Source organism: Cyrtonyx montezumae, unplaced genomic scaffold (assembly GCF_038088225.1).
Source record: "Cyrtonyx montezumae isolate F1298 unplaced genomic scaffold, pur_monq_1.0 scaffold_6, whole genome shotgun sequence".
NCBI lineage: Eukaryota > Metazoa > Chordata > Aves > Galliformes > Odontophoridae > Cyrtonyx > Cyrtonyx montezumae.
In genome coordinates, this window is record NW_027072067.1 from 18805957 (window position 1) to 18827989 (window position 22033).

The 22033-nt window shown below is 47.9% G+C and overlaps 2 protein-coding genes across 3 annotated transcripts; one reads left to right on the forward strand and one right to left on the reverse strand.

Annotated features, from left to right (window-relative positions):
• Positions 1 to 1992: 1992 nt before the first annotated feature.
• On the reverse strand, positions 1993 to 7623 carry SEC13 (SEC13 homolog, nuclear pore and COPII coat complex component). Of its 2 annotated transcripts, none has more exons than XM_065749460.1 (9): positions 7601 to 7623; positions 6827 to 6871; positions 6207 to 6322; positions 5697 to 5848; positions 4368 to 4501; positions 3548 to 3681; positions 2931 to 3051; positions 2579 to 2725; positions 1993 to 2142 (listed from the first exon to the last, which is right to left on the reverse strand). In XM_065749460.1, exons 2-9 carry the CDS (start codon positions 6830 to 6832, stop codon positions 2032 to 2034), a joined length of 921 nt encoding a protein of 306 aa, XP_065605532.1. In that variant the 5' UTR covers positions 6833 to 6871; positions 7601 to 7623; the 3' UTR covers positions 1993 to 2031. The 2 variants fall into 2 exon arrangements, with proteins under 2 accessions (XP_065605532.1, XP_065605531.1); XM_065749459.1 differs by lacking the exon at positions 7601 to 7623 and adding an exon at positions 7067 to 7131.
• Positions 7546 to 21677, forward strand: LOC136057008 (cullin-associated NEDD8-dissociated protein 1-like). Its single transcript, XM_065749455.1, has 15 exons — positions 7546 to 7650; positions 9547 to 9690; positions 10403 to 10557; positions 11431 to 11554; positions 12179 to 12435; positions 12943 to 13048; positions 13713 to 13861; positions 15177 to 15469; positions 16075 to 16216; positions 17385 to 18893; positions 19222 to 19317; positions 20016 to 20185; positions 20291 to 20455; positions 21151 to 21258; positions 21436 to 21677. Exons 1-15 carry the CDS (start codon positions 7583 to 7585, stop codon positions 21661 to 21663), a joined length of 3714 nt encoding a protein of 1237 aa, XP_065605527.1. The 5' UTR covers positions 7546 to 7582; the 3' UTR covers positions 21664 to 21677.
• Positions 21678 to 22033: the final 356 nt, after the last annotated feature.

The window sequence follows — 22033 nt, forward strand, 5'->3', positions numbered from 1 at the left end:
CTTCTGAAATGATTCCTGGTACCAGCTGACTTGGTGGCACTGAGAAAGCTGGTGACTGGTAGGGCAGCTGAGAACAAATGGAGGAAATGAGTGAACAAACAGCCCCTCTGCAACAAAGCTGGGTTAAGTTCTTGTAGAATTAGGTCTCCATTTGACTTCTGTCTGACAGCCTGCTGGCAGGGAACACTGAGTAGCACAAAGTGGGCAGTGATGAGCCACTAGAGAGCTTCTGGGTCCTAACAGAAGCCCTGTGCATTTTCATGGTGCACTGTGGATTCTGGCTCCAGAATCACACTTCCTGTGGTCTCAACACAGCGGGTGAAACTGGGCCTCCAGTTAAGTAGTGCTGAATTTTTAAGCTCTGAAATTCGTAACATTTAATGTGCCAAATCATGGAACCTAATGACCCCTCATGGAAACACACTTCTTATGTACTTGAAGTTAGTGCCTTTCTTCCTTAGAAAAAAGGATACTAGAAGTCAACAAAGAATCATGCTTTGAGTTTCAGCACAATTGATGTGGGTTGATTTGAAGACTATATCATCTCCACAGCTGTTAAAACCAATGTAAAGCCCTCTTAGAGTATCAGGTACTGTGTTATCACAGATTTAATAGCATGTAAAGTACTTTTTTCGTAGTAGAAATGAAAAATAAAAGAACATCCTGCATAATTACTGTGTAATCTCAACTGAAACTGTTTAAAAGCAATGTTAAGTTTTAGATGAGTTGATTTTTTTTTTTTTTTGTTAAGGTACAGTGCTTTTAAACAGGAACAGGAATATTGCATACATCTGTTGGTGTACACAGAAAGGTAATTTCTGTGTTGCTGCGAGAGAAACAAGGATGTTTGGTTAGTGTACCGAGCTACCAAAGTAAGGTTCAGTGTTCTACAGCAGGGGGGACCATCCTGACTAAGCCAAAATGGAGAGAAGGCATAGGATCTGCTATCTTGGACCAGGAAGGAGCGAAGCATAAGGAAAAAATGTGACTGGTAAATGTGCTCACTTTTGTGAAGAGTGCTGTAGATTTTAGCTGAAAGCATACTGAAAATTGGTTTGTCTGAGCCTCGAACACTTACCCGAACTGCAATGACACACAACTTCATTTTCTTAAAACCCGTTCCAGGAGAAGGTAGCTCTTGCTTTCATGGCTCTATTCAAACACCTGCTCTCATTTTCTTCTTTCTTATGCTTTCCTATCAGGCTGTGGCACACTAGGCGTTTGCTAGCTCTTCCAAAGCTACCTACCATACACCAGAGCTACACTGAGGCTTCTGCCAAGGTAGACTATAGAGACCCCCAGTGAGGCCCCTGTGAAAAATTACAGAACACAGCATACCAGGCTTTAACCAATAAGACTTTATTCTGTTTTTATCTAAACAAAAACCTGAGGTACAGCATAGAATTGTGGCTAAAAAAAAAAAAAAAGTCTTCAAGTTGTACTTTCATTTGTTGACATTGGTTAAATAAACAAGATTGAGATCACTGTAAAGCAAAATACATATGTGTTCTGCTACTCTTTTTCATCTTTGGGAATGCATGGAGACTTACACGTGTCCAAGAACATTACTTTCAGGGAAACCCAAGCACCATTTCCCTACTGCAAGAATGCTGTCTACTGCTAATTCCACCAGCCTACCCCATCACCTGAAATAGTTTTGGTCTTTGAGTGGCAGAGTATTTGCCCCTTACAGATGGGTTCACACATCAGCACTTTGCCTGCCTCCTCCTGTTCATGCTTGAAGTGTATCCAATTAAATCTGGTTCCTAAACCAGAAGACAGGGTACAATTTTTACAGTATCAGGGAGTAGCACAAGGCACAGTACTTTGCCCCTCTCTTTACCTTTAATTTAAGGGAATGTCAATTAAGGCTGATTATCAACACATTGTAGCCTCCCAGTATTGGTTAGGAGTGCTCAAAAAATTGGATAGTTATTTCCCATCCTCAAGTCCAGTTTGGATAAAACCAGTTCTCATCTGATTCAGTCAGGTATAGTGATCGCTCTGGCAGCTGGACTGTTCAGTCTCACATCACTGCTCGTTCTGCTGCCCTTCTGTAACGGCAGACACTCCTCCTTGGCCCTTGTTGACATCACTGATGCATGCCCACAGCCCATCTACTGATTCCTTCCACAGTGTGACCTCAAAAACAGAGCAGGAAAAAGTTTTAGCCTTAAACATGTTCGGTTTTTCATTTTCTACGTAATGATCACATTGCTAAGATGGTGATGGTCTACAAATACAGCAGTGTGTCAGAGTTGTTAAGCATTAAATTATTTACTGCTATTTGCTAAATCATTATTCAGCAATGAAGGAAATAAGAGTGAATACTGCTGGTAGTACCCCTCCAAAATAAAATTAAGCCTGCATTTCTAATCAGGACTAAGAATGCAATTCATGTAGTTGGCCAGAGGTTAGGGTCTTCCTCCCCTTTAGGTAAATTAAAAACAAACAAACAACAACAAAAAAAAACCACCCTCTTGTATCAGAGCAGGGCAGAGTTTAAGCAGTCTTAACTCAGAACAACAAAAGTGAAAATATGACATGCAAGAGCAAATGCTGAGGCTGCAGTACTCACTTTATTGTCTCCTCCAGACACTGCAAGTATGTTTGCAGTAATGGACCAGCTCACATGCCAGACAACATCATTGAACTTGTGCAGCAATTTTGGTGACCATGAATTTCCAGAGGCATCATCGCATGTCCAGATAAACACTCTGCCATCCTATGAACACAAGCAGACTGAGTTGGTTGGACCATGAATTGGTAACACAAAGACCAAGCTTGTCTGCACGTCCACTTATGACTGCACTTACACTGGTATGACTTCTGAATGTGTTCATATTCCTACCTGCTGAACTTAATGGTCTTTTTTCTTACTATAGCCAAAAGCAAGGTGTAAGTACAGCTCACTCCTAGTAAAGTCTCACCTGTGAACAGCTAGCAATGGTACTTGTTGGCAAGCCTATGGATGGAGCCCAGGCTACATCTCGAACCCAGTCACTGTGTGCCTCCAGCTTCTGCTCCTCTTTCCACTGACCATCTTCTTCTCTGAAAATACATTTATACAGTTGGAATGGTGAATTCCACTACTTTCCAATTGCTGTTCCGGAGACTTTTTAATCACTTTCAGCCTCCTGGTTTATCCAAACAACACAAAGCACAAGCGTTCCCTACTCTCCTCCAAAAAGCTGTATGGCTTAAGCTGACAAAATCCTTTCTAGGGAACAGAAGGCAACACAGGAGAAACACATTTGGTCTTCAGTTAGTGTACAGAGATCTGCTATTGTGCAAATAACAAATGTAATGAAAGACAATTAAAAATACCCTTTTCAAGATAAGATTAAGCACATCTAACATGAATTGCTATGAGAGTTTGTAAGTCACTTTGTTTTTATTTTTAAAGTATTTTTCTAAAAGTGAAATAGTTCAAAGATGAAAGCATAGAGATGCTAAAAGTAGAATTAAAGATGCTAATAGGGACATTCAGAGACTATGAAGAATGACATTTTATTAAAGTTCTTATGTCTGGTAAGAGAGCACTTACTTCCAGATCTTGACAAGGTTGTCACAACCACCAGATGCAAATCTCTTGATGTAGTTTGGTTTTTGACCAGATGGTTGTTCTATAAGGCTGCCTGGTACAACAGCAGGAGCCCAGCTAACTGCATTACATCCGATCTATATAAGGAAAATAAAGGTCATTTCTAAAAGCTGCAGAGGGAGCAAAGGACACCTATGCTGGATGGATAACTAGGTGGGTAAGAACTCCAGATATGGTCTATTGTTGGCTGGACATTTATTCAGAAAGTTCTGGGTAGCCAAGTAACTGCTGTCTGGGCAAATATTGTCTTGGAAATGCACACAGTGGAGACATTTAGAAAAATGAAGAGATGCAAGATGTATGCTGTTGCTAAGAATGAGGAATGCAGAACAAATCTGTGGGTCCACAGCTCTGTTCTCTTTTAACGAAAGCCACTGTCATTAACTGCTTAGATGCCTGTCAAGATTTGTTTAAGCAAAAAAGTCCCACAGTTGTGGGAAAAACTACAAGTCCTACAGTTTTTCTAGCTTCCAGTTGAATTTTACTCACAGCCAGATCATGGGTGTTCTTAACATCAAAGCTATTTCCCACTATGTAATTTCCAGCACTGTGTTTAACAGTCATACTCAGATGTATTATCACTGCTCTTTAACGGCTTTCACATCTTATTTTCTACTTCATTTTACTTACTATAAAATATACTTTTTTACTTTGGATTTATTTAAAACAAGTGACTTTTGGTTCTGGAAAATGACTCATTATTTAATTGCATTTCAGTATTTATCTAGCATAACCTCAGTGCTCATCCATAGCTCCAACTTACAGTATGTGCATTGCTGATCTTTTTGACTTCACACTGCCCATCACCAGTGTAGCTCAGTAAGGAAATAGCACCATCAGAACTCCCACAGGCCAATATCAGTCCATAGTCGTGTGGTGCCCAGCAGACAGAATTCACTGTGAGAGATGAGACGAGACTGGGTTACAACACAGTGCTAACTAAAACTGACTAGTACTAGTAAATGGTGACTGTATGGTAACTGCTGAGTCACAGCCTGAACCACTGATTGAGCACCTGAGGAACAGACCCAGAGAGCCCCGGGAGCACAGGTGGAGGTAATTCAGCTGAGGACTGGACCGTGTGCAGCCAGGCTGCACTCCTCTGAGACCCCACGTAAGGGCTGACTGCCACCAAGGAAGGATCTCTTGTTGGAGATCCCTCCTTCTGGAGTCTTTCCTGCGAGCCTGCATCCTCAGAGATGGGTGAGCACTTCATTTTCTTCTTTCTTTGTAACAACTTCTCATTCCATTGCTCCTGTTGCCATTACAGTAACTAAAAGTGAACAGCTTTCCAAGCTAAGAAAAGTCTTAACACTCCTGAATTTCAGTAGAGACAGACACATACCACAGTTTACTCAATGATGGAAAACCGCCTCTAGTTTTTAAACTATTTCAGAAAGAGACCACCAGAACAGCACTTTCAATGATAAAATCCTCTTGTCTATCCTGTGCAACAGTGAAGAGGTATCACTGATTCTAGAATGAAAGCTGACAAGCTGGCACAGCATTTAAAGTCTAGATTAGTAATAAAACAAAGTTATGCATCCATTAGATACTCTTTTTTAACTGTGGCTTAGTCTTAGGAATGTGGATCAAGAGTATATATTCCAGTGGATTCCTTTGAGAGTAAAAGATAATAGCAAACAGGAAAACACCACTTCTTTCTCAGGCAGCCAGCACCTCTTGGCATACTCAACACTTCAGAAACTTCTCAGCTTTGCTTGTAGGAGAACTGACCAACAAAAGTTTCAGTTGGAGAACAAAACACAGCATTCCGAGATTGTGCTTTTTTCTTTCCTCCTGCAGTGGATACATACAACACTATTTCAGGACGTCAGTGCCCCATGGCCTTGTTCATCCAATGCTGACTGACCTGTCAGACAGCTCCTGTGCAACACTGTACGCACCAAGGCGGCTGGTGACCCAGCAGTGTGTCACTCTACGTGTCCTCCCTGTGCAGGGCAGACTTATTGTCTCTCCGTTACCTTATCACAATCTGACAGAAGATTTCTTCCTTAACAATGATGGATTTATTCCAGTCTAAACCCCATTGTAGTCCCAGCTTCACTTCCCAGTTCCAGACACCACGCACCTGAGGAATCGTGCCCCGTGTACTCATAGGTCTTTTCCCAAGTGCCATTTTCTTCCTTCCAGATAATGACTTTCCTGTCATAGGAGCAGGAGGCGAGGATGTTTCCGTACATAGGATGAGCCCAAGCAACTTGCCACACAGGACCTTCATGCCTGCAAGAAACAACACTGGAAAAGCTGAGAGAAGTGCATTCTGGTCGTGGCTGTTTGAGCCACCACATCACAAAGCTGTGTTCTGTACGTCACTAACACAGTGATACAAAGTACAGGAATAAAGCCAACGTGGTATGAGTGTCAGACCACTGAAAACGATTCCAAACGCTCATCCTTGTATTCAAGAGTTTAGTTCTATATTAGAGGTGTGAAGTAGGCAATGAATCAGCCCAGCATTACTTCTAACTCGGTTCCCTCACTGGGACAACCAGCCACAGAAGAACCACGTGGGAGAATATCCCACGTCACCAAAAGGCAAGATGACAAAACACTGAACAGCATCCTTTAGACACTTTACCCTCTCAGGTCTGCAATGAGGATTTGCCCTCCGTTCCGAACATCAAAGATTTTCACAGATCTGTCTGAAGAGCAGGTCGCTAGCCGAGTGCCATAGTAATCCATCTGCGCGTCGTGCTGTAAGGCAACACAGAAGCTGCTGTTGGCCCATGCGAGTTCTGCTTTCCTAATACACATTACTACGTTTAGAAGTGGCTGCAGACAAATCACAGTCCCAACACAACAGGATAGGAAAGGCAGTTCTTAACCAATCCAGTCTCGTTCAGCTGCTCCAGAAACACACACACCAAGGAAAACAGCGTTGTCCACCAAAGTTCTGTGCCATTCAGTACACACTCATACTCTGTTCTGTACAAACAACCCTGGGCACAGAAACTGTGAGTAATAAACTCTTCCTCCTTTCCATTTTCCTGCTCACCACTGTGAAATAGCAGTACCAGAATCGTTGTCAGTATTCGGCCTTTCACGTCCCGCATTACCTTTCCGTACCGGTACACGCCTCGCGCCCTCTGGCCCGTGACAACGTACCGCACAGCAGTGTCTTACCGCCCGGCACAGCACCTCTACAGCGCTGAGCCGCGCTGCCCGAGGCTGAACGGCGGCAGCGCCCCGCACACTTACTATCATGTCCTCGTGAGAGGTGTCCACGGTGTTAATGACGGAAACCTGCAGAGGGAGAGGGCGGGGGTCAGGGATCAGCCCATCACCCGCCGGCGGCACACGGCGAGCGGAGCGCCCGTCCCAGCCCCGCAGGCCGCAGTGCCGGCGCCACCGCCTCCCTCCGCCGCCCCCCGCGCTACCCCGACAGACCTCCCCGCCCCGCGGAGCCGGGCCCGGCTCCGCCGTTCCCCCCGGGCCTACCATGGCTGCGGCTGCGGGCCGTGCAGCGGCGATCGGGCTCCGTGCGGCCGCGCGGCTCAGACGTGGCACGGCGGTCCGCCGCCCAAAGGGGCCCCGCCGCGGCGCCGCCCGCGCAGGAGGTTCCGCCCGCTCCCGGTTCCGCCCGGCGCCGCGCGCAGCCCGGGAGGCGGCAGCGCGCTGTCCCGCGGCGCTCCGCTCCGCTCCGCTCCGTTCCGTTCCGTTCCTCGCGGCGCGGCTCGCGTGGCCGGCGGCGATGGCGGACGATGGCGGCCGCCGCTCGGTGCGATGGTTCCGCGGCTGCCGCCGACCCGTCCCGCTCAGCGCGCCGCTCCGCCTGCAGGGGCCGCCCGAGGCCCGCCGCCGCCGCCCGCAACCGCCTGGGTCGGCGGGGCCCCCTCCCGGCGGCCGCCCCGGGCTCCGTCCCGCCGCCTCGGGGGCGGCCCCGCCGGGACCGCGCGGCCCCGCCGCCCGCCGCCATCTTCCCGCGGGCGCCCGGCGCCGTGCCGCCCCGCAGCCATGGCCGGCGCGTCGTACCACATCTCCAGCCTGCTGGAGAAGATGACGTCCACCGACAAGGACTTCAGGTGCGTGCGGCGCGGCTCGGTTCCCCCGGGCGGGCTGTCCCTGCCGCCCGGCGCCGGGCTGCGGCCGCGGGGTGCTCGGAGAGCCGCTCGGTGCGGGACCGGAGCGCCTCCGGAGCGGCGCGACAGGGGCTGCTCTGCTCGGCGTCGTAGAGAAAGGAGGGGATCTGTGTGGGCGCGGGACCGGAGCGTCGGTACCCGAGCTCCGCTACGGACGCGTTGAAGGTGCTCGGCCGGCACGTGGGCGGCTGTCACGGGAGGTACCGCCCGTACCCACGCGGGCATTGCCGCGCAGACCCCGCGGCGGTACTTCGTGAAGAGCTCCGTGACGGCGCGGCTGCGGTTTGCGACCGAGCAGACGGCGCGTACTGCGAGCGAGATGCCGCCGCGGCGGAGCCGTGCCCGTTACCCGCGTGCCCCCCGCCCCGTGCCCCCGCCCCGTGCCCCCCGCCCCGTGCCCCAGCCTGCGGTCGCTGTGCCGGAGCGCCGTGCCCGCGGCGGGCAGCAGGCCGGTGCCCATACTTGGTCATGCTCGCCCTGCGCGGGTGCGGCTCGGAGCCCCGCCGGCCCCGGCACGCCGCGTGCCCGCCCGCGCTGTGCTCTCATTTGGGGCTTCTGCCCGCTCGGCCGATGCCCCACGGAAGGTTTGCGCGTGGGTGACGGCCCCGTACCCCGGGGCAGCGTTTGTTCCGAAATGCCGAATTAAAGTCGGCTTACATCGGAGCCGGGTTTAAAATGGAGGTGTCACCCGGTAAACGACAGAGAGGAGCTTCTGCTTGGTTCCTTTCGGACGCCCATCCCCGTGCCGAGGGGCTCGTTAGAACAGACAAGATACGATAAGCGTGCGTCCGTTGCTCATTCCTGCTCCCAGGAGAGCAGATGGTTACAGAACTTCTCTGTGCGTTTGACAGTGTCCCATGTAGAAAACTACACGGGGCAACTGGCAGCTGAGACCTTGTTTTTCTCCTAAGCTGGAATGGTAAACAGTTTAGTTTTGCTTATGGGGGAGAAAAGTGCAATCAGAAATATCGTTTGTGCCAAATGCTGTCTGACGTTGTTAATGGAATGCGGATAAATGTAGTGGGGGAGTGGATGAGGAAGAAAGAGCAGAGGAGTCCCTAAAAAAGGGACACTGTAGAATCGGAAGGAGAATGTGGAACGCTCAGGGCTGGCAGTGCTTCAGAGCAGCAGGAACCGTCAGTGCCTTTCCTCTGGAATAGAGAAATGAGCGCCGAGAGGGAGCTGAGCAGGGAGGGAGGACAGCGCGTGGTAACAGCTGCGGGGACGGGTCAAGACCTAAAGAGAGCTGGGGAGCTTTCAAGGTAGAAAGGACCTTTTCATAAGGTTTAGAGGAACTTTTTCTAAGGTACAGAAGAAGTCTAAAGGTACAGTATGGAGTCGTGACTTTATTTTCCATTTTTGGGCTGGATAGGCCTTTTCTGCATGTGAGATCGTGCCATCGTTGCCAGATATGTCAGAAAGATCACAGCCAGGTGCATTCTCACACCCCACTCTTGATTTCCTAGGTCTGATAATTGGTGAAAAAATCACTTGTGATTTCTCTAGTGTCCTTAGCCGTGTTCATTTAGGCACTGGGAGAAGATGCACAATGGGTCCACAGTGCCAGTTTCAGTTTTAGCTTACCCCATCCCTCTCAAGTATTTTTAGAAGAGAATGTCTCTTATTTTCATAGACGTTAGCAAAAGCCTTTTCACCATCTGCCTCACTCAGTTTTATTCTTGACAGAAAGCACCAGTTTTCTGTACCATCTTTTTCATTCAGAGTGTAGTGGGTTGCAGGTTAGTCTTTGAAAATCTGTTTTTGTACAGGGGCTGATTGTCAAGAGAAGCAGGTGCCCTTGTGTCTCTCAGCCAGTCCACTTTGTTATGTTTCTTTCAGGTTTATGGCCACCAACGACCTGATGATGGAACTGCAAAAAGATTCTATAAAACTAGATGAAGACAGTGAGAAAAAAGTTGTGAAAATGCTTTTGAAATTGCTGGAAGACAAAAATGGGGAAGTACAGAACCTCGCTGTCAAGTGGTAAGAGCCGTGTCGCACAGTGGCACCTGCTCCTGCCTCTCGTGGGGGCTTTCCTTCACCTGCTGCTCACATGCATTTCTTTTCCCGTTGGGATGCAGGAAGGGTGAGCATACAGATGGCTTTGTATGAGCAGTAGGTGACTTCCTGAGTTTGTACCACATTGTAAAACAGCATGCCTAGGATTTTATTTCTTTAGAGAGAAGCTCAGTTTAAGATTTTGGGACATCAAGCTCCTCTCCTTTAGCAGGGTTTGAAATCCAGTGCTAAATTTCCAGTGGCCTTGTCATTGTTACAGGTGGTGCTAAGCTGATGACGTATAGCCCTTGTTGCAGTAACTAATCAGCTTGTAAATGGGTGCAAATAAAAATGCATTGTTGCAAACAGAGGCTGTCAAACACTTTATGCACGGTTTTGAATACAAACTCACAAGCAGGAAACATAGATTATTACTATTATTATTACCATTATTATAACTCTTAACAAAATAAAAAGTGCAGAGTGAAGGGATCAGTCCTCCTGTAGCAGTTCTGAGCCGTGGCTCACGTGGAGGCTTCCAGATGTGAGGCAGAGGGCAGTAGGTGGTTAACTGCATGTAAAAACCATTTGGCATTTGTTCTACGAGCTCAGTTTCTTAAGGCTGATTTTGTTTCGAAACATGACTTGGGAAAGCAGCCCTCTTCGTGTTCATCCTTAATTGTCTCTCCTTCTGCAGTCTGGGCCCTCTGGTTGGCAAAGTGAAGGAGTACCAGGTGGAAACCATCGTGGATACGCTGTGCACGAACATGTTATCGGACAAGGAACAGCTGCGGGACATCTCCAGCATTGGACTGAAAACGGTCATCTCTGAGTTGCCACCAGCTTCTACAGGTGAAATGTTTGTCCCCATCTGCCAGACTGAGGCAAAAGGGAACCACAGCCTGTGGGAAACAGAAAAATGGGTGGGTTGGAGCCTGAACGTTCTGAATTCCTTATTCAGCATCTGGAGGATGAGAAGTGAAGGAGGAAAGGTAGTTCAAGGTGAAGTACCACTACGGGTAAAGATGAGGTGACTTGGAGTCTCTTGAGCAGCTCACTCTGAGGATGCTTACATCTGAAACTGCATCTGAGTTCTTAGAGAAATCCACTTAGGTTTATGCAGTCCTAAGGCGTTCAGTGTGAGCTGAGGTTCTGCTGCTCAGGAGATGGGTGGCATTCGCAGAGATGTACGTTTCCTCTGCAGCCGTCTCGTGTATCCGATGTTCCTTGGTGGCGGGTTGCCCAGCAGTGCTGCCAGCTGTGTTGGAGGCCGGGAGGAGAGCAGGGATTAGTTTGCAAATTATTAAGTTCCATCGTGGAGCTGAGGAACTGTTTCTGCTAGCGTTGCTCTTTCTCCACAGAAACAACGATGTGTTGAATGGGAATATTTCCAAGTTAAAAACTGGGGAAAAAAAACTGTCAGAAAATTTTCCCCAGCTCTGCTCCGTGAGCTCTGTGGCAGGGGCTGCCCAGTCAGCGCTGCCATTTGGGTGGAAGACCGAGGTGAGCAGCTCTTTTGGCAGCATTGGCAAGGTGTACTCCAGTTGGAGGCACTTTGCTGCTGGCAGTGTCTGCCCTGCTTCAAACAAAAGCTGCTTGACTGCTGCTCTTTTCATCTCTTCCTGTGCTGAACTTTTATTTTTAATGTCGGATTGAATCGTTCTTATCGGCATGAAGGGGAGAATGAATCTCCCCTTTTTAATGGGAGAAATCTCTCTCTTCCAGGCTCTGCCATGACAGCAAATGTATGCAAAAAGATCACAGCGCAGCTGACAGGAGCTATTGGCAAGCAGGAAGATGTATCTGTGCAGCTGGAGGCTCTTGACATCCTGTCAGATATGTTGAGCAGGTACCAGAGGGTTTCCTTTGGCAGCTGGGTGCAGCGGGGCGCTGCACTGCGTGTTTGCTTTTGATTTCTGTATCTCCCTAATCTTACTGTGCAGGCTTAAAACTGAAGGATTTGGGTTGGCTGCCACTGGGGAGTATCTCAGCAGAGCAGATTCCTCAGCAGGAATGAGGGGCAACGTGCTGAGCCCCTCTGTGCTGGGCAGTAGCAGTAACAGTGGAGATGGATCCCACAGAGGCTCTGTTTAGAAAAGAAGTAAGGCAAGGGAGGGCGAAGCAGGGAAGTTTATTTTAGCCCTGTGATCTGATTGCACATGCTTTTTTTTTCCTGGCTGCCTCTTTCTCTTGTTACATAAGTCGGAGTGACAGTGTCATATGTCAGCTGTATGCAGGAAATTATTGACAAAGCCCCAGGTCATCTAGAAGGACACAATCAAAATCCAATTACTCCGTGCTGAAGACAGAAAAACTCTCCCTGTGTTGTACAGTACAGTGTTCAAAGCCAGGATGCCAAAACCACCCTTTTCCTCTCCTTCATAGCTGAAGAGTTTGTATGTTTTTTGCTGGCATGGGAGCTTTTCCTCTGACATGCTGACTTTCAAATTCTGTCTTGTTCTGTTGATTGCAGGCTGGGGGGAACGCTCTACTCTTTCCATTCTTCCATCCTGAACTGCCTCCTTCCTCAGCTAACAAGCCCCAGGTTGGCAGTACGTAAAAGAGCCATCATTGCTTTGGGTTACCTCGTCCTCACCTGCAGTGGGAACATCTTCTCAGAGCTCACAGAGCATCTTATTGCTCAGCTGAAGAAGAACGAGTCTACCTCAACAACCAGGACATACATTCAGTGTATTGCTGGCATCAGTAGGCAGGCTGGACACCGCATAGGTAGGGCAAGTGGCTTGAAACAATAGTGGAAACGTGCATGCATTCTTAAAGCAGCTCTTTTCCTGATGCGTTAGTGGGTTGTGCTCTGGGATTCCCTCTGTGGCCCTGATCTGGCATTGATCTACACATGGATGGGAAGAGACACCAAATGAACTCTGGCTGCTGTTCTGTAGTGCATTTCATCTCAAGATCTTCATCACTTCCCTGGTCTGACTTAACGCCTCTGTGAATGACCTCAATGGATTCGTCCCATGTTAAATAAGAGGAGAAATGTAGAGTAGCATATCTGAAATTTCTGCCGGAGTTGACGTTCAGCCCTAGAAGATTTCTAGGCTTGGCTTTACGATTGAAGTGCCAGGGTCATTACTGAAAACCCCTGCAGGGCTGCTTGTTGGTGGACTGCTGGCTCCATGCCTAAGGGATCCAAGTGGGGAATGCAGTGCCAGGCACATGGAGGAAGTTAAGGTGGCTGAGATTTTTTACCACTGCTTACTGTGTCTTTCCCAGGAGAACATCTGGAGAAGATAATTCCTCTGATTGTTCAGTACTGTAACGTGGATGATGATGAGTTGAAAGAGTACTGCTTTCAGGCATTTGAGTCTTTTGTGAGAAGGTGTGTGCCCTTGAACAACTGCACTGTTGTGGTGTAAATATCTCTGCTTACAGTGTCCAGGGTTGAGTATTTTCCCACACACGTTCCTGTTGGGGAGGATAGTTCACAGATAACATTTCTTCACATGCAGAGCTGAGCATGATTTATGAGCTATTTTACCTTAATGTGTAAGAGTGTATTTTCTGTATTGGTTTTGCAGAACTGTTTTTTTTTTCTTGTCTTTGGAGAACACCTTGAGAAGAGGGTTCCTGGTGGATGGAGGCAGTGGGAGGAGAGAAGGGGTCATACAGAGGTGCTGCTGAGCTGCAGCTTTCCTGATGTTTGGTCAGAAGTTTGGTGCTTGCCTTGGAGAAGCAGCCCTGCAGAGCTGCTGCATTTTTCTCCCACAGACAGTAGACTGAACCAGGTGGCCACAGCTGGTTTTTTGTGGTGTATTTTTTTTCCTCGTAGAAAGCATTGCATCCTCCCCAGGAGAATGTGGTACTGCTTCACGCAGAGTAAGAGAAAGAAAAGTTGTGATTTAACTCATATTAAAGAAATGCATAAATGGTCTGGGAAGTGTTTTGGGATCCTTCTAAGATGGATTATGTTAGTTGAATATTTAAAATTGCTTATTATTCATTTTATTAACTCTAACTTTTAGGATTTTTGTTTGTCATTATAGGTGCCCAAAAGAAATTGACCCTCACATCCCGAATGTGATGAGTCTGTGTTTGAAGTACATCACCTTTGACCCAAACTACAACTATGACAATGAGGAGGAAGAAGAGGAAGAGAAGATGGAAACTGAAAATGGGGAGGGTGAAGAGCAAGGTGCCTGCTTGTGAGGGTGGCCGTGCTCAGCAGAGCACTGGTTAACATTTCTCCCCTTCCTGCTCACTCACTCTCTGGGGGCTCACTCACTTTTCAGATCTGTCTCAAGACAGTCAGTTTTCTTGAAGTGGTTATTTTAATTTATCAATGATAATAACAGACACCTCAGATCTCTGCCTGTGTTAGGCAACAGGGAGATCACTGACTCTATTACTCTTGAGTCAGAGAGCTAGGTGGAGGAAGCATTGCCTTTCATGTCCCTGCTGACTCTTAGTAGTAGTCTCTTAGAGCAAGCAGCCAAGCTTGACACTTGGAAATCCTGAGGAGCAGCAGCTCTGGCATCTTGTCTGTTGGAAGCACTCCCTTGTGCTCTGAGAAGTGCCAGTGCTGCTTGCAGTTTGCCATGCAGACCTCATACTCTGGATCCAAGCAGCTGGTTTGATGTGCGCGGGTTGTGTTAGTCCAGGGGTTTCAGTCCAACTCAGCTTAAAATGTTGGAGCCACACCATTGTTTTTGCTATAGGGTAGCTATTTTTTTACTTCTTTGTAGCAGAAAAAGTCAAAGCTACAGTCATGAACCCTTGAAAGAGCCACCATTAGAAGCATCTGTCACCAGTGAAAGTGATCTGATACCCTCTAAAGAGGGATATTCTGTTTACTTTGTGTGTCTGTTTAGCTTGAGGTGCTGTCCAGCCTTGGTCAGAGAGCAGGTGTATGTTTGAAGCCTTTTAGCAATGGACAGCATTTCATAATGTCTCTATTTATAGCTGCATGAAGTGTGGCAGCTAAGAGCAAAAGTTGGGACAGGTTCCCTGAGAGGAGGGCATGTTTGTTTGCTTTCATAGTAATGGGGGTGAGATCTTGGCAGGCTTCCTGGAGAGTGTGTTTGTTGTTCTGTGAGTAACGTTGTAAATTGTGCTGTTTTGTGACATTCTGAGATTGCTAAGGCAAATATTTACATGTTTCTGCCTTTAAAATCTGAGGACCTCATTCTTTCTTGAAAACAAAAGCCTTTATGCCTGAGCTGACCTGGCTTCCCCAGTAGGTGGAGTAAAATTAAGGTTTGTTCTGTCAACTCTGACTTGAAACAGAAGAATCTGAACTCACATCAGCACAGGGCAGCCCTGGCTCACATTGCTGTCTCTAGTGACATGTAGGGATAGGCTGTTCTGGATGATTTCATGTTCCCAGATATGTGTGAGTTACTGGCACCTCTTTGTTTACTCAGCTGGAGGGGGCAACTGAGGCATCAGGTGATCCTCTCCTTCTGATTTGCTCCTGACATGCACCCTGTTTTCCCTTGTCTTCCTTTCAGAAAGTGATGATGAATACAGTGATGATGATGACATCAGTTGGAAAGTCCGCAGGGCTGCAGCAAAGTGCCTGGAGGCCATTGTCAGCAGCAGGCATGATCTCCTCCAGGACTTCTACAAAACCCTTTCTCCAGCTTTGATAAGCAGATTTAAGGAGAGAGAGGAGAATGTCAAAGCTGACATCTTCAGTGCTTACATCTCCTTGCTGAAGCAAACGCTGCCCATCCAGAGCTGGCTGCATGCTTCAGATGACTCTGGCAAAGATGATGTTTCCCTGACAATGCTTCAGAACCAGGTGTGTGATTAAAGCGATGAAGAGAAGTAGATAGTGTGCCACTGCTGAATGTGCCTCATAGTCGAGTTGAGAACTTGAGGCAGACCACCAGAGGGTCCCAGATCCCAAGGGTTAACAGCTCACCTTTTTTTTTTCCGTTCACCCTTTCTACCATTCCTGGGAGTGAGAGCTGAGCCAGTGCAAAAGCCCTCAGCTGTGTGCAGTTGTCCCTGGGTCAGCCTCTGACACGTTTTCAGACTGTGCAAGACACACTAGCCTTTGTCTAAAATAATGGTTTTGTTGCATTTCTTAAAGCTTCTGTGTTAGGAGATAACAGCAACATCAGAAAGGTTTGCTTAGGATTCTGTCTGTAGAATATGGAAGAATGAAGTCCACCCCAGCTCATCAGTTCGTGTACTTCTTTTCTTGCACTGCTCTGTAATCTCTTCCTGGTCTTATTCTCTAATGAGCGATTCCACTGTTTCTTGCTGACTCCTGTCAGTTTTCTTGCTGTCCTGTTAGTGCTTCTGGCTCAGCTGAACAAGCTGCTTTGTTAACGTAGCTCTGTGCCCTGGAAGCTGGGATGACTGATGTGTTCCTTTCTGGTTTGTTTTCCCACATTGCAGGTTCCCAGCATTGTCAAGGCCTTGCACAAGCAGCTCAAAGACAAGAGCATCAAGTCAAGACAGGGTTGTTTCAGCCTCCTGACAGAGCTGGCCAATGTTCTTCCTGGTTGCCTGGCAGATCACATCCCTGCACTGGTGCCTGGTAAAGCTTGTCCGCCGTCTGCGGGTTGACTCCGTTAGTTTATAGCACAACATGTCTGCTCCTGACCTGCATGTTCAAGTTCTATTCCTGCACGTTGTCTCTGTTCAGCTTCCAGGCATACATGTCGAGTTCTTTCCATGTTGATGTGCTAAGCCATTCCAAGATCAGTCCTTAGCTCTGTCTACCACTGTCAGCCAGGATGAGAATATCAGCTTCATTTCCACATCCCTGGAGGAGGCGTCTTTAGGAGGGCACGCTCCAGCTGCCTTTGAGATTAGCTGGAATTACATGCTGACCTGCTGAGATCAGTAGCAAGTGACATTTTCTTTTACAAAATGTAGTGCCATTAAAAATGTATTCGTGCTAACTGATAATTTTATGTGCTCCCTCACATTTCTCACAAAGCTTTCCTTGCCTGTAAATTCATGAAGTATCCCAGACTGCTGAAAGGCTCTTGTGGTTCTGAGGGGCTGCTTTGACTTTTGGAGTGACTGTGTAGTAAACGTATAAAAAGTGTCCTGTGCTTGTTCCTGTGCCCAACCCACGTTCCTCTTTCTTAAGAATCAGTGGGTTGCAAAAAGCTTGTGAGCAGAAAGCCAAGCACGACTTCAGGGATAACAAGCTGTATTGTGTTTCTGATTAAGTCAGAAAATGGACTTGGAAGTATGTGACATCTAGGAAGGAAATTGATCTATGAATGATCCACAGTTAAGTTGCTGGCAGTACTGACAGAAGTCATGAAAGAAGTCAGGAGACTTCCCACAGAAGAATAGAGGAAAAACTCAGAAAGGGACCTTACGTCTGCGTGGAGTGCCTGCTGACACTTGGTCTTCCCAGTCTTAACACTGTCATACTTATTTGCACTTGGATAACAGCCCCTCCTTATCTCAGCCCAGGATTACTTTTCTTCATAACTTCTAAAAGTTTCTGTAGCCATCTGAGCACAACTGCTGCAAAGAACAATTATGTGTGAATCACTACTTCCTTGGGAGCAGAAAGACTGCAAAGATAATAGTTCTTTGTAATAGTAAATATATTTTGAGTAGGGAGAGGAAAGAAAACAGATCCAGATCGTGCCCATTTTCTGAGGGTGGCTTTGGTGTTTTTTTTTCCCAATAAAAAGCAGTTGTTGAAATAAGGCAGCATTCATTCTGTCTCTTCTGCACAGGTATTGTTTTCTCCTTGGCCGATAAATCCAACTCCTCCAACATGAGAATTGATGCACTGTCTTTCCTTCATGTCCTTCTTTGCAACCACCAGCCAGAGGTGTTTCACCCTCATATCAAAAGCCTGTTACCTCCGGTCGTGGCCTGTATTGGAGACCCCTTCTACAAGATCACTTCAGAAGCTCTGCTGGTTGCTCAGCAGCTTGTGAAGGTTATCAGGCCTTTGGACAAACCTTGTGCTTTTGATGCCAAGCCGTACGTGAAGGACCTGTTCCCTGGTACTCTGAAACGATTGAAGGCAGCTGACATTGACCAGGAGGTAAAAGAGCGTGCTATCTCGTGTATGGGACAGATCATTTACAGTCTGGGAGACCATTTAAGCAGTGATCTGCAGCCAACCTTGAAGATTTTTCTGGAAAGACTCAAAAATGAAATCACCCGACTGACAACGGTTAAAGCGTTAACTCTCGTTGCCAGTTCTCCACTTAAAATAGACCTCAGACCTATTCTCAGGGAAGGTTTCCCCATTCTAGCTTCCTTCTTGAGAAAGAATCAGCGTGCCTTGAAGCTGAGCACTCTGGCTGCTCTGGATGTTCTGGTGAAGAACTACAGCGACAGCCTTCAGCCCGCCATGATAGAGTCTGTTCTCACAGAGCTCCCTGCTTTGATTAGTGAGAATGACATGCACGTTTCCCAGGTGGCGATCGCGTTCCTTACTACTTTAGCTAAGCTCTATCCGTCCTGCATCTCCAAGATCACTGGCTCAGTCCTTGCTGAAATCTTTCAGCTTGTCCACTCGCCTTTGCTTCAGGGAGGGGCACTGAGCGCTATCATAGACTTCTTCCAGGCTCTGGTTCTGACAAAGGCTGCCACCGTGGGCTACTCGGAGCTGATGAAGCAGCTGACGGCACCGGTTTACTCCTCAGGCTCATCCGGGGCATCAGCAGTGTTACACAAACAGGCGTATTATTCTGCTGCAAAGTGCGTGGCAGCCCTTTCCTCAGCCTGCCCCAAAGAAGCCCCTGGGACAGTGAACCAGTTTATCCAGGATGTGAAAAGCCCCAAATGCAGCTCTGCTGTCAAGGTGCTGGCCTTCCTTTCGCTGGCCGAGATGGGGCGCACCACGAACCTCACGAGTGCTCAGAAGGAGCTCAAAGCTGTCATCCTGGAAGCATTCACTTCCCCCAGTGAGGAGGTGAAATCCGCCGCCTCCTATGCACTGGGGAACATCAGTGTTGGGAACCTGAAGGAGTATCTTCCCTTCATGCTGAAAGAGATTGAAAGCCAGCCCAAGAGGCAGTACCTCCTGCTGCACTCCTTAAAAGAAGTCATCAGCTCTTCCCCAGCCGACGGCCTCAAGCCTTACGTGGAGGATATCTGGGCTCTGCTGTTTAAGCACTGCGAGTGCTCAGAAGAAGGGACGCGCAATGTGGTGGCTGAGTGCCTGGGGAAACTGACTCTGGTGAATCCTTCTGAGCTGCTGCCTCGGCTGCAGAAACAGCTGACATCAGGTAACGATCAGAAGAGCAGTGCTGGGACACAGTGCTGCTTTGGTTTGCTGGAAGGTCCTCTTGTAAACCACGGATGGGTACCACGGGGAGGAGGGGTGAGAAGGAGACAGGGGATCTCTGCGAGGGTTCAGAGGAGCACTGGATTGCATGGGGTGTTTGAGGTGGGTGGCAGCAGGGACTGAACGTTGTGCTGGGAAGAGGTTCAGACACAAATCCTCAGTTTTCTTTTCAATACATATCTGATGAAACAGAGCAGAATGTGCGAAGTTACAGTGATGACTTTGTCTCTTGGTCTGTCGCTGATTTCCTCTGTCCATCTTTGTCACAGGCTCTCCACATGCCCGGAGTACAGTGGTAACTGCAGTCAAATTCACAATTGCAGACCATCCTCAACCTATTGATGCTCTCCTGAAAGGCTGCATAGGTAAGCTGGTAAAAGTCGGGGGCTGAGCTGGGAGCAGGTGTCAGCTTCCATTAACAGCTCAGGGACTTTTCACACCCGTGTGAACCTCACTGAATGCAGTTATTTTCCTGCTGTATTTCTTCGCTTTTGGCATTCAGGAGGAGCACTGTCTCATGGGCCCTTGCTAAACATTGTGATACTCTGCTCTTGGGCATGTTCCACTGGTGGTAGAGATTTTTAGGGAGCATAAATTCCCTCTGCTTTCAAACTTATGATTCAGGTGTTCTGGAGACAGGATCTTGTGAAATGCAACCTAAATTAAAAACAAAATATACCTTATAGAGAGCCTCCATCTTGGGTCTGCTGTGTGAGGGTGGGCCTTCTGCTTCAGAGAAGTCTTACTTGAGCAGAGTAGATCTGAGCAAGAAAAAGAACCCCATCCTTGAATACTGAACCTTCTGATGTGACTTCAAGAGGAGATTGTGGTAGCTAGAATGTTGCTGTTTGTTTTTATGCCCAAATGTAGAACAGTTGTGATTCTTCCATTTACTGTATCCCGAATGAAAGCATCTCTCATGTCTGTTAAGACCATGCCTCTGGAGTTATTTTGCCATGGATGCGTCCAACCTACATAAAGAGTACACTGTAGTGTTCTCATGTCAGTTGCAGTTGCTTCTTGGTGGACTTGTAAAACACTGTCTGGTGTTCCTAACCCACAGGTAACTTCTTAAAAACTCTTCAGGACTCAGACCTGAATGTTCGACGTGTGGCTTTGGCCATGTTTAATTCTGCTGCTCACAACAAACCTTCTTTAATCCGGGACTTGCTAAATGCAGTTCTCCCCAGCTTATATAACGAAACGAAGGTCAGAAGGGACCTCATCCGAGAGGTATGTCAGTGGTTTGTCTTGAGTGTGGTACGGCAGCAACTCCGTGTGTGTGAAGCTGTTTGCTGTCTGCTGGTAGGTCACAGCTGTATTTTTTTCTTGTTTAAGGTAGAAATGGGGCCGTTCAAACACACAGTGGATGATGGCCTTGATGTGAGGAAAGCTGCCTTCGAATGCATGTACACGCTGCTGGAAAGCTGTCTCGACCGGCTGGATATCTATGAGTACCTGAACCACGTGGAGGATGGACTGAAGGATCACTATGATATTCAGGTGGGTAGATGCTTTGCCAAAACTGCTGCGTGTCAGAGAAGTAAGTGATGCTATTCAGCTCCCTGGGAGCCGAGGCACAAAAGGAGCTTTTTCAGCACAGGCCGTGTCTGCTACATTGGCAGCCTTTCATCTGAGCGTTTTGTAGGTGAAGTTTGATTGCAGTGTCCTTGAAAGCGCTACCCTACTGTTCCTGGTTTTGTAGGAAATCTAGCAAAGACTAAAATACCTGTGGGTCATCTCTTGCTTACGTGGCGAGCGACACTATACTGAAAATAAGTATTGTTGGTGTTCTCATAGCTTAGCAGGAAGCACTGTTTCCTTTTCACTCTGTTTAATTTACCACTGTTTAGAAGGGGTACAGCAGTGCCACGATTGCTGGGGTGAACACAGCCTTCCTCTCAAAAGCTGAGCACTCCACAGACACCTGAGAGCAGGATGCCTGGGACCCGAGTCCAGCTGGGCACCTGTTGGACATTGGCTGCTAGCAGCTGCATTGCTCACGATGACAGAACTCTCAGTAAAACCCCTTACAGAAGTGCAAAGAAAACCACGGTGGCACAGATGCTGTGTAAGCTGCACACTGCATGGCACCACCGATGTGATGAGAGCACGGCCTTCTGCAGACAGGAGCCGTGCTGGAGCCGGGGGACAGGAGGCAGTAGTGAGGCAGCACGTGCTATCTTTCCTTTGTCCAGATGCTGACTTTCATAATGCTGGCTCGCCTGTCCACGCTGTGTCCTAATGCAGTTCTGCAGAGGCTCGAGCGACTGATCGAACCGCTGCGGGCGACCTGCTCCACGAAGGTGAGGTCAGAGTGGGGTGCACTGGGGTGCATCCCCCCCCCCCTGTGCCCTTTGCCCTCTGCTACTGCTTCTGAGCAACCTGCTCCCCGAGTTCCCCTGATCTGATCTGCTGTGTTCAGAGTCATGCTGCATCACCTTTTCTTGATCCCGGCTGAAGGTTGTGCTTTGGATTCGCAGGTAAAAGCTGGTTCAGTGAAGCAGGAGTTTGAGAAGCAGGATGAATTGAAGCGATCAGCAATGAGAGCAGTAGCTGCACTCCTCACCATCCCTGAAGTAGAGAAGAGCCCAGCGATGGCTGAATTTTCTTCTCAAATCAGATCCAGTCCTGAAATGGCATCTCTTTTTGAAAGCATTCAGAAAGATACTGCTTCTCTGCCCACCACGGAATCGATGGACATGAGCTAAGGCTGTGCCCGGGTACCCCATCTCTGCCTCACCACAGGTGAGGTCACAGCTGAGCTGAATGTTGGTCTCTGGAGCAGCAGCTGACAAGTCCGTGTGTGCCAGCCGCAGAACAGCTTGTGGCTGCACTGTAACATCGAGGGAAGTGCCGCCCTGCACAGGGAGGTGAGTGGATGTGAACACTGAGTTTCAGCAAGCTGTTACAGGGTACACCGAGCAATCTGAACTAGCATGATGTCCTGAAAAATGGAAACCACTTCTGGAGTATTTCCCTACTGAAGTACAAAGAGAAATAGTTTAAACGTTTGGGTCTTTTTTAACCACTGCACATGCACTTTTTACTCCAGATTGCCTGAAGAATGTATTTGTATTG